The 11,562-nt window shown below is 41.5% G+C and overlaps 1 protein-coding gene across 2 annotated transcripts in view; it reads left to right on the forward strand.

Moving 5' to 3' along the window:
- Window positions 1-11,562, forward strand: part of bbs9 (Bardet-Biedl syndrome 9) — a 169,688-nt gene that overhangs the window by 97,364 nt on the left and 60,762 nt on the right. For both annotated transcript variants that reach the window (XM_020615539.1, XM_020615538.1), the window contains 2 exons: window positions 305-554; window positions 6,963-7,073. In XM_020615539.1, the coding sequence (XP_020471195.1) occupies window positions 305-554; window positions 6,963-7,073 (361 nt within the window). The remainder of the gene's footprint in view (window positions 1-304; window positions 555-6,962; window positions 7,074-11,562) is intronic.

Genomic DNA, 11,562 nt, shown 5'->3' on the forward strand with positions numbered 1-11,562 from the left:
TTGTTTCCTGCTGCTCTCCTCCTGCCCCTTGTCCTCCTTCTTCTTTTTCTTTTCTGCTCTTTGTTTCCTCCTGTCTCTGTCTTTTCCTGCTCCCTAATTAGTGTTTTCACAATTCATATAGAACTGTATCTTAATACAACTGATATGCAAATTATTTTAAGGGAAAAAAACAGATACAAAAAAAATACAGTTTTTAAACATATATAGCCCATCCCTTTAACACATTTTCTCAACAACTCGATCTCAACATTGTCACTGTTCAGTATTTATGTTCTCTCTCCTCCTTCTCCTGTTGCCTCCTCAGGGCTGGGAGGAGAGCTGCGATGCCGCTGTCTCCCACCTCCTGCGGAGCTGCTTGTCGCGGAGCCCCAAGGACCAGGCCACATCTCTGGCCCAGGCAGGAGGCCCTGTGCTCGGCCTCCCACGTGACACCACCCGCCTTAAAAAGCACATCACCCTGCTTTGTGATCGCATCGGCAAGGGGGGCCGCCTCACCCTGGCCTCCGAGGCCAACGTCCAGGTCCCCGTCCAGGTCCAGAGCCTAGCTGCACCAGGCAAGTGGGAGAGGGGGGACAGAGAGACGGAACGGTGGCTAAAGCTGGGAATTTGTGAATGATAATATTTGGAAAACCTATTTGGACTCAAAATTGCTGGATAGTATTTGCAGTGTTAAAGCAATGTTAACTTCAGTTTAGAGTTAAATCTTCACTCTACGCTGAGAGTATGCCTTAGTATTTTATCATTGTTTACAATGTAGTTTATCTTTTTTTGCCATCTTGATGTTGTACAGGTGAAACATAAAAACCTCATCTCCCTCCTTCTGTAATTTATTTCCCTCATCTAACCATCCTTCCTGATGCATGCATTAAACTATTTTATTTTTTGTCTAATTATGCCCTATAGCTGAGTAATAGTATTTGAATCTATTTTTTTTTTTTACATATTATATTAATGCATGTTAACTGGACTGGGTTCCAGCAAGGTTTCATAACAGACCATAAAAACAATGGCACTCACATGACAACTTATTGTCAGAAGGGAATGCAAAAGTAATCCACAACTGATTCTAACCTGCATATTGTCAAATATGTAATAGAATAAGGACAAGTGCCTTATTCTTATTAACTTAAAGATCTTCACATTCTGTCTGACAACATCATAAACTTAGTCAAGACATCTGTCAATTTGGACTGAGCAGTGGATAATTCCTGGATGTCTGCATCTGCTCATTCATTCATTCATTCATGGCAGGTGTATTTGTTTGGCTGATGCACATGCGAAGGAACATTATGGGGAAAGTCTGGAGTGCAATTTTATGCTTCAAGTCTGTGTTTCAGGTGTCTAACGACACTGTGTGAGTAATGCTGGACGCACATACTCACACTACAGTGCTGCAGTAAACAGCTGTTTGCTAGCCATCTCAGGTGTTGCTTTTAGACCCAGTGTAAACATACACACTTGTTTACATTTTCATCAACACCGGTGGCAGCCATTTCCCTCAGGGACCACAGACATGCACACATATGCACACACTGGGATACCACACAACAAGCCCCACTTCATTGGTACAGAGTGTGTGTCTGTGTGGTAATGTGTTACTCTGTACTTCCTGGAAATTAAAACCTTTGCAGTTCTAAACACATACTGAGCCTGATGTTATCGCTTTCATTGTTAGGGTGATGTCACTTTTTATCCAAAAGTAGAGACGGAGAAAAAAACTGGACAAGGAGGTTTGCTTGATGCAAGGGCAGATGGGTGTGTACGTGTAGAGCAATTTATCACTGGAAGGAAAAGAAAACCGGTTCTGTAACATTTAATCAATGAGGTCTAATTCAGATAAGATTAATATTACAGGGAGGAATGGGTAATCAAATACCTCTCCTCCGCCCTCAAAATAAAAGTCATCATTTGAAATGGAATTTTAGCAAATTACAGAAGCTGGTTGTGTAAAAGACAATGATGAAGTCATGTCGGCGGTTCAGTACCCGGCGTTTCATGTTCATGTGACGAAGTGTGATGAGCAAGAAACAGAAGCTGCTCACGCAGGGCCGTGCCTCACCATGAGTGTGTGTGTGTGTGTGTGTGAATAGGTGGAGGAGAGGCAAAGTGTAAAGCACTTCTTCATTTAAGGTAGAAAATGTGCTATTTAAGTGCAGTCCCTTTACCATTTCTAAATTTTGATTAGGCTCCTTTTACAATAAGAAATGGACTGATATCTGTAAAATGTTAAATCCATGTACTATAGTACAGTGTAGTTCACTACACATAAAATCAGTTTGTTTATACTGAGGCAACCAGCAAAGACTTTTAAGACACTTTTAATGGCCTATTTTGTGGATTTGTGGGCTCTTGCTGTCACAAAAATCAACTTTACTTTTTCCTTCATTGTAGGAGTTGATATTAACAAGGAATCCCTCGGTTTTTACATAGGGCCGACCTGCTAAAACTCATAAACAGTAAACACAGGTGAATGTGTAAAAACCCTTTAAAAATGCAAAGTGTCCTTGGACTGGGGAAGCAAGAAACACTGGTTAAGGTACTGTAGATGAATAACAGAAGAAAGTGAGAGTCGCAGCCCTTACTCGAGCATCAGGCATGTTTCACTCTTGGTTTTTGTACCTTTGATCTGATAAACTCTCTTTAGACATCAGACCAGCTGTGTTTGTCCAGTTAACAACAGCAGAAGAAACACACACAAAGAACGTTAATAAGATGTCAGGTTTACTGAGGTGTAAGGCAAACTTTCCTATACATTGAGTCAGTGGATTATTACCATACATTACCACAAATCAGTAAATTTATATAATATTGTCAACATTAATATATTGCTACAAGTGTTACATGTGAGCTTTCTCTCTGACAGTATGTACATCTTGCCCTCCATCACATGACCCTCTGTCTCACCCTGACGACATCATCCAGACCAACTGGCTTCACTGCACCCTGTACACACACATGCACACCTGGTGAAATCAGGAGTGTTTATCACATGGTTCATTAGGCAGCATACTGTCAGCATTGAGCTCAATCAGGGAGGTGTGTTACTGGAGTCTTCTCCCTCTCACACACACACAAACACACAACACTTGTGGCAATACCCAGTCATCTCACGTGTGGCTTCAGTTTTTGTCCTTTTGTGTTTTTTTTTATTTTGGGTTTTTGTCTCTGTATAAACCTGCAGTTAATCCTGTGTAATCATCGGTTTTGTCTTTGATCAGATTCTCATTTGCTGTTTCCTTTTATTCAGTTGTTTCCGTCTGTAGTTGTTTCTTCTTTCCTCACTTTTTCACTGTTGTGACATATGACCTCAGCTTCTCTTCTCTTCTCTTCTCTTCTCTTCACCTCTCCTCTCCTCTCCTCTCCTTTCCTCTCCTCTCTTCCCTCTCCCAATGAAGTCAAAAGAGTTTGCTTATGTTCACAGTCCAGTTGAAAGCAGGCAGACACACAAGCTGTACATATGCGCACACACACACACCCTCCTATCCACACACGCCTATAGTGTGTGTGTGTTTTGCAGTTATTTTCACAGTGTTCCACTGGTAGCTTTGGTTTTGGCCTGCATCTAATTTTAAACTTAAAGAGAGAGGAGAAGATGGGCTGTGTTTGTGTGCATGAGCATGCACACATGTACAGTATGTATATGCAGTATGAGTATGTTCAGAGGACACAGAGTAAAGGAAAATATATGTAGCATGTTTAAGTGTAGGTCCAGCTGTCTTTGTTCTGTCTTTGTGGTGCTGAAATTGAAGAGTCCTCCTCCAGAATGCTATATATATATACGCACACACAGAGCAGTGGTCTGTTTTGGATATAATCAATCATTACTCATTACATGAGTTCATCTTTCAGTACATCTGAACTGTTATAGGGTCGTCGACTTCTAGCCTGTTCTTTACAAACTAAAATTTAATTTGGGGCTGGGAGTAATTGTTATTACAGCTTTTGTACTTTTTAATCACTTTACTGAAATGGCAAAGATCCCTTGTTTCCAGTGTTTATCATATACACAACTTATACATGTAATAATAGTGTGAGTGTGCCTTTGTTAGCCAGATCAGGTGTCTGATACACACACAGCTGTTTGTGAAACCCACTTCCTAGTTTCTGGTGTGTGTTTTCAGTGTGTGTGTGTGTGTGTGTGTGTGTGCTAATTTGTGGTGTAACATACTGCGTGTGTATGTGCAGAGATGTGTACATTGAGGGGGATTGAAATAGCACAAATCCCACAGCCAAATTACTGGTAACCACAGCAGCGCAGCGCAGTGTCACCCCCATCTTCAAACCACAGCCCAGAATAAAGCAGGAATTTGCTAGTGTCGCCACACTGCAAGCCAACACAACGCTGTCTGTTGGAAGCAGCTTCGCTCCTCAGCCAAGATGTCCAGAGCTGTTCCAAAACTGGCCCCAAGTGGCCCCAAACTGCTCCACACTGGCCCACACAGTCCCGCAGTGCTCCAAACTGTCACAAAATGTCTTGAGCTTTCTTCAAGCTGTACTCAGATTGCCACTGACTGACCCAAACCATCCCCATCTACTTACAAACAGACCCACAAATGTCCAAAAAGGCTCAAACTGCTGCACAGTTTCCATGTGTCCCAGACTACCCCCAGCTAATCTGAAATACATAGAACCTGTGCCAAGCTGTCCAAACAGACTCTACAGTGCCCCACATTGTCTACCTGAAAAACATCAGTTTGAACTTTCCTAAAACCAAACCAAACCATATCTAAACCACCTCCACATATCTGCAAAAGGCCTCTAATCCTCCCAAACTGCCCCTTTAATTTTATCCACCTACTCCCAACTGCACCAGTACCACTTAAACTAACTTAATCTTGGAATGTCTATTACTGCACAAAGCTCTCTCCAGCTCCCAAACAGTGCTGTTATATGTATCTGTCCCTGTCATGGCAGCATTCACAGCAGTTTGAGCCAGTATTCTTCACCACGCTGGACATCCAACACACTTTAGGGCCCAAGAAAATATTTAAAGTGATTGCAGGGCCACAGTAGCACTGGTGTCAGTAGTAACTGTACTGGCATTAGTTGCAGTAACAACAGAAGTAATCCTGCACCTTCAGATGTTTTTGGACCCAGGAGTTGTAGAGAGATTCATCTGTAATAATAAAAACTAGAGGCTTCTTTGGGCACTGACTGTGCCTCTGAATGTTATGGCTTAATACGTCTTGGTTGGACTGGGGACAGTTTGGACACTCTGGGACTATTCAGGTACATTTTGAACAGTTTGGGGAGAATTTAGATATATGGTTGAAAATTTCAAAATTTTGTATTTGTCTTTTCATGTACTCATGCTTTTGCCAGTACCACTGCTACAACAACAACTGCTTCTAGTTCTACTTTAAATATATCAGCTCCTTTGACTAGTGTTGCCATCATTACTGTTACTACAACTGTTACTCATAATGAAAGTGTCATCTTCCATTCTGCTGCTTTTCTTGGGTGTTGAGTAGGATGTGGTGCAGATTATTGAGTTTAAACTTGGGGTTGTCTAAAACTGATAACCCAGCCAGTGAGACAAATATAGACCTGACCACAACCAAGAGAAACACAGAAACACACCACAGCTCTGACCAAGCAGTACTACACCTACTATTTACGGAGAGAGAGGGAGAGGGAGGAATGTGTGAGAGGGGAGCTCCAAGAGGCAGTCTGTGTGTGTGTGTGTGTGTGTGTGTGTGTGTAGATTACCCTAAACCCTCTCTAATATTTATCCTGGCCTTTTCTAAAGCCAATCTTGTTCTCTTTGGTGAGAGCACAGCCTGTGGCTTCACACTCACACACACACTCACAGTTGTTTGAAATGGGATATGCCTGACTCCTAATTGGGCAGGTGTTTTTCTAAGGCAAGTAGTTTTTTAAACAGTGACTTTCAATTTCATGGGGAATGTGTGGGTCTGTGTGTATGTGTGTTTTAACCTCAGTCTTACATCAACATCAGGTGAGGAAATAGCCCACCTCAGGAGCAACTTACTCTGAAAAAATTCTCATCATACAGACGCAGTGGGACAGATGGAGACACGCACATTCTCAGACACCTTAAGGTAGACATGGTGGCAGACGCACACTTGTACATGCACGAACACACGCACAGTACAAAGGCACAATGTGTAGAGTGCATGTTAAATGACAGCACCATGAAACTGGGCACAAACCTCGAGGAGTAGAGGAAATGGGGAGAGATGGAGGGATGAAAGGAGGAAAGCATGGGAAACAAGGACAGAAGAAAAAGAGGAGACAGAGGGGAGGAGAGGAATGAGGAAGGGGGGATGAGGAGGAGACAGAGAGGTGGGACGGAGAAGACACAAGGCATCCAATTCATGGGCCTCGGGACTTCCCTAAATCCAGACTGATCCATGGGATTCAAGCAGGGATTTTGGCACAGAATGACACACATGCACGTTTAGACGCACGCACTCACACACAGCATGTTCAACACTATTATTTCATGCTGCGTTTGTGCTAGAATAAACGGACAAACATGTGACATAGATGTACCCCAGCAGACAGTGGTAACAGATGCACTCACAGTTCTGTTTACATTAGGTGTCTGCAGAGGTGCACATGTTCACTTGTGTCTTTTTTTTTTGGTGCACACTGTCCAGGCAATCCCAAATTCTGACAAGAAAGATCCTTGCAGCTACACAGATACAGAAAGTATAAATTGGACTGATCAATATATGTGCTATAACTTTTAAGGAATTTAAAACACTGAACACTGAAAACATTTTGGTTCAAATCTCAGAGCAAAAGAAAACATTGGAGGGAAATTGGATGAAAGCTGTTTACCTGCCGATGAGCAAGGCATTAAAAGTCTTTAACGAAGCTGTTTACTGACCGGTGGTAGGAGCTGACGTCATGAGTGTAAACTGTATACAGTATGTGAAGCATGTGTTAAAAAGAGAAACTAAGTGGCTGATCTGTTCCCTCTTCCTGTCACTCAGGGGGAGTGGAGCCCATTGCGGAGGTGGCTGCTGATGAGGAGGAGCTGGAGCTTCTGCAGGAGGCGACCAAGTTCATCAAGAAGAAACAGCCCCATAAGAAAGTCAAGAAAGGTAGGAGCTCCTCACTGTTCCACTCATCAGCTGTGTGCCTTACTGTTGTATGTTCTCCTTCGCTTCTTTGTGTCTTTATTTGGAGATGAATGAGTCGTCAGTGGCTCTGTTTCACCTTGTCACATTTCCAGCTGACCCGTGCCAAAGTACATCACCCAAGCAGTACAACCATAGCCCCGCTTCCAGCTTGACAGTAAATCCTGACCAGAACCCAGGCACTGATACCTGCCCACAGCCTGCACACTGTTGTAATCTACCTATATTTTCCCTCTTGAACATCATGCTCTGTCTCATTTGTTATTTGTACATGCCACTTTGACTGCTCTTGGCTCATGGTCTGCAGAATCAGCATGGTTTGGATTCTAGTCTGTGCCAAAAGATAAAATTAAACTGTAAATTTGGCTTCACAGATGCAGCATAGATGTGTGTGCACCTTTTGCTGTGTGCAAAAGTGTCTCCACATGACTCAGTCACTAAAATCAGATAAATGAGTTTACAATCACCAGCCACTTTATTAGGTACACTTGTATGCAATTACAGTATATGTGTATTAATGAGGTCATAGTCAACGATGGTGTTGGACTGCACTACATTATATTCAGAGGTGTCTCTATATTTTTGTCCTCCACAGCTACATATGTGAGAGGGTCAGAATATTAGGAACAGATAACAAACAGGAAGCCAATGAAGGGAAACCAGAATAGGGGTTATGTGCTCACGTTTATATGTATTTGTCAAAAGAAGAGAAGCTGCGTTTTGGACCAACTGAAGATGGGACAGGGCTGCTTGAGAGATCCCAACATATAGAGTATTACAGTAGCCAGTCCTTGAGCTGATAAATGCACGAATTGCCTTTTTAGAGTTGTTGAATGATAGAAAGTGTAAAATCTAATAATCTCAGCTGAAAGAAGCTCACTTTGACTCCTGAACTGACCTGTGTGTCCATCTTAAGGGCACTATCAAATAAAACCCCTATGTTTTTTTTTTTTACCTGAGGTTTCAAAAAGGCAGCCATAGGGCCAAGGTCACTGTTTCCAAAACCGCCGGGATTTTGTTTCCAAACAGCACACACTTCGTTTTACTCTCATTAAAGTGTAGGAAGCTTAGTGATAGCCATGTTTTTACAGTATGTCACTCAGGTAATTGGATAAAGTGTGCGTGGCGTTGTGAGAGGGGAGCTGCAAGTGTGTGCGGCATTGCTGGCTTACTGTTGCCAGGTCTACATTCTCTGTTTAGGTAGTTGGACCAAGTCCTCATCCTCCACTTGGTGTCTGCTGTCTCTCACTCTCACTCTCTCTTTAAGTTTGCATATATCTGGCTCAGCTTGAGGTTTTTACTCCTTTTCATCTGTCTGGTGGAGACAGAGCAGGTTGGCTCAGGATGTATTAAGTTTGGTTAGCAGAATTTTCTGGCTCTATTTTCCAAATCAACCTAATCAAGTAGGTGGACATCTCAATATCTTTCTTTATTTTTTCTTCCTTCCTTTCTTCCATCCTGTCTCATTATGTTTATGTTTTCCCTTTTACTTACTAACCTGATTAATTTCATCTGAGATACTATAAACAAATAACTCTAAACACACACATCATCTCCGTGGCCTACGCACACATACAACAATGTCATATTGTTTCCTGGCTCCTAGCCCTGTGTCTCACACACACACACACACACACACACACACACACACACACAAAATGCTGCCAGATAGGGGTTCTGGTTTGCATTGAGAACAAATCCATGTTTTATGACAGTTTGTCTTTCCTAAACCAGGGCAAATAGATTCCCTTTGATGGGCTCTGCTTTCATTACCGTGTACTCCATTCAAGCATGTACTAGGTATAAGCAAATTGATATTGGATTAGCATTTGTTGGATATGTGTAAAATTATGTGTGTTGACATATCAACTGTCTTTACATGCTTGAAAGAATCAATCAAATCAATCAAATGTGTGTTACTGCGTGTATGTGTGTGTAGGTGCCTTTGTATTACTTACATCATGAGGACTGAAACCTGTTAACACACTCACACTGTGGGGACTCAACCATCCTTGTGGGGACTCGCTTCTGGTCCCCACAAGCAAATCACTGAATTTTAGGGTGGTAACATGGTTTAGGGTTAGGATGAGGTCAGGTTAAGTGTTAGGTATTAGGGTTAGGCAAGTAGTGGTTATGGTTAAGGTTAGGATAAGTCCATAGGAAATGAATGTAAGTCAATGTAAAGTCCCCACAAGGAATGAAAACGTGTGTGTGTGTGTGTGTGTGTGTGTGTGTGCGCGCATGTGGTTAATCCACTCAGGCGTCACCGATAATGAGAAGGGGAGGTGTGGGAGACACAAAGAGGGCGACACAGGGATCATTAGATATACAGTCCATACACAGCCACACTACCAGTGTGTGTTTTCCAGGCTTAAAATCATAAACTGCGATCACACACTAGGAGGGATATTAAGCCTGTTTTAATTCATAGCACAACGTTCACTTCTTGGCAAATCACAGTAAATAAAATCTTGATTAAGACAAACAACCTTTTTTGATTTATTTATTTATTGAGTAATTGATACATTTTACTAAAAATGTTAATTTTGGCATCTGAGAACAGATTTTCTTCTTACTCTAGAAGCTGCTCTGCTTTATTTTTGTCAGTGACATTTTAGTCTAATTTTTTATATTTACACTGTGTCTTCTTAACATTTTCAGTCAACAGTTGTCTGAAAAGTCAGATTCACACACAAACCAGGGGTCGCATGAAGATGAATACATTTCTCTGACAAACGTTTCGATCAAAATGCCTGTTCAAGTTTTTATGTGATGACTCTTTGAAGAGAATTTTCAGCCTCTCTGGAATTTGTTTTTTGGACAGTTTGCAGATTTGATTTGTGACTTATCCATGAACTTTGTGTCGCCTGTTGCTAATAGAGAAAAAGGACAGAGCAAAGGTGCAACAGTATCGCTAATTAGGCCAGGGAGTCGACAGCTGTTGCCACCTTTGTTATGCACAGTTACCATGGTTACTGCTGTTGTTTGTGTGGAAAGTGCTCCTTTTTGTTATTTGTGTCCATATCTCTCTGCTCTGCAGAAGTTCAGAAGCTGGATTCATTCACATCTGGACTAAAATCACAGGTTCAGCAAAAAAAAAACATTAATAGAGTGAGATTTCTGTGGTGAAGATTTAGATGGACTGCCACTGCCAACACTGATCCTGGCACTTTCTTTTTTTGGTAGGAACATAAAGACATGAAACTCAAAATAATGTAAACATTATATCCATAGAACTTCATGTTAATGTTCTAGCCTTCTCACAACCGGTGAAGTGCCACCTGCGTTTTGTAGATGGTCTCACTTGTTCTTCTCACCTTGTCTGATTGTAGATTAAAACAGTCAACAAGCTTGATTTTGCCACAAACTGGAAATGTCAGATGACAGAGGCAGGACAGCGGTGAATGTAAGATACAGTGCAACAGGTCAAACAGCTGTTGAACGAAAGAGATTTTGGCTGGTGGGGGAAATCAGGAGCTGCACGTTGTGATTCCACAGATTGTGCAAGTCGTTCAGTAAGACCGAGTATTAAGACTGTAGTGAATTCATGTCTGTTCATCTGTCTTTCACATAATCATTCACTTCTTTCATTGGGGAAAAAATAATACAGCTTGGCATAGTAATTTATCAAAGTTGTTATAAATTTAGTTTTGACCTTTGTCATGATAAATAGGTCATCAATGAATATTTTTTGTCACTTTTCTTGACCAAATTAAACTGATTCAAAGTTAACAGATCTCTTTTTGTTAAGTCAATGATTAATGAACCACAAGACTTGCAGTTTGCAGTGGCATGAAGCAAAGAAACGGCAACAGATCCTCACTATTGATAATCTGTATCTAGGAAATGTCATAAATACTGAATGTGTAATTATTTGAGATTTGCTGTTTGTCAGTCTGATGATCTGATTCAAGCATTTCAGTCACTTTTACACACAAGTTCTCATATACAATATGTCATTCTTGGCTTGCAGTTCCACCCTCCAGAAATGACTGGCAAAAGTAAAAGTAAATTGATCCCTAATTAGTATTGTTTGTGATGGGACCTTCATAGCAAGCCTGTGATTTCCACCTAAAATGAGAGGAGGAAGGAGGAACAAGGGAACAGAAGTGATTTGGGGATGAGGGGAGAGGAGCAGCATCAAGTCCAGGCTTTTCCTGTAGCCTCCACTCCTCCTCCTCCTCATCCCACAGACACACACACAGAAAATAAGAGACGAGGCTTGACTCAGTAAAACAGTACATCACAGAAGCCATAATGATCTGTGTCATTCATTCTGCACTCAGTTACTGTACATAGCACTGCACATGGCATGTCCACGTCACAAACTGTACTGTTTTGCCAATATGGTGTATAATTTGTGTAGAAACGCTCATGTTTGCTGTTTGTTTTTGTCTTATAAATGATGACGTACAGTATATGATGATACACTGTGACACCATAGACATTTTCT

This window comes from Monopterus albus, unplaced genomic scaffold (assembly GCF_001952655.1).
Source record: "Monopterus albus unplaced genomic scaffold, M_albus_1.0 scaffold166.1, whole genome shotgun sequence".
Taxonomy (NCBI): Eukaryota; Metazoa; Chordata; class Actinopteri; order Synbranchiformes; family Synbranchidae; genus Monopterus; species Monopterus albus.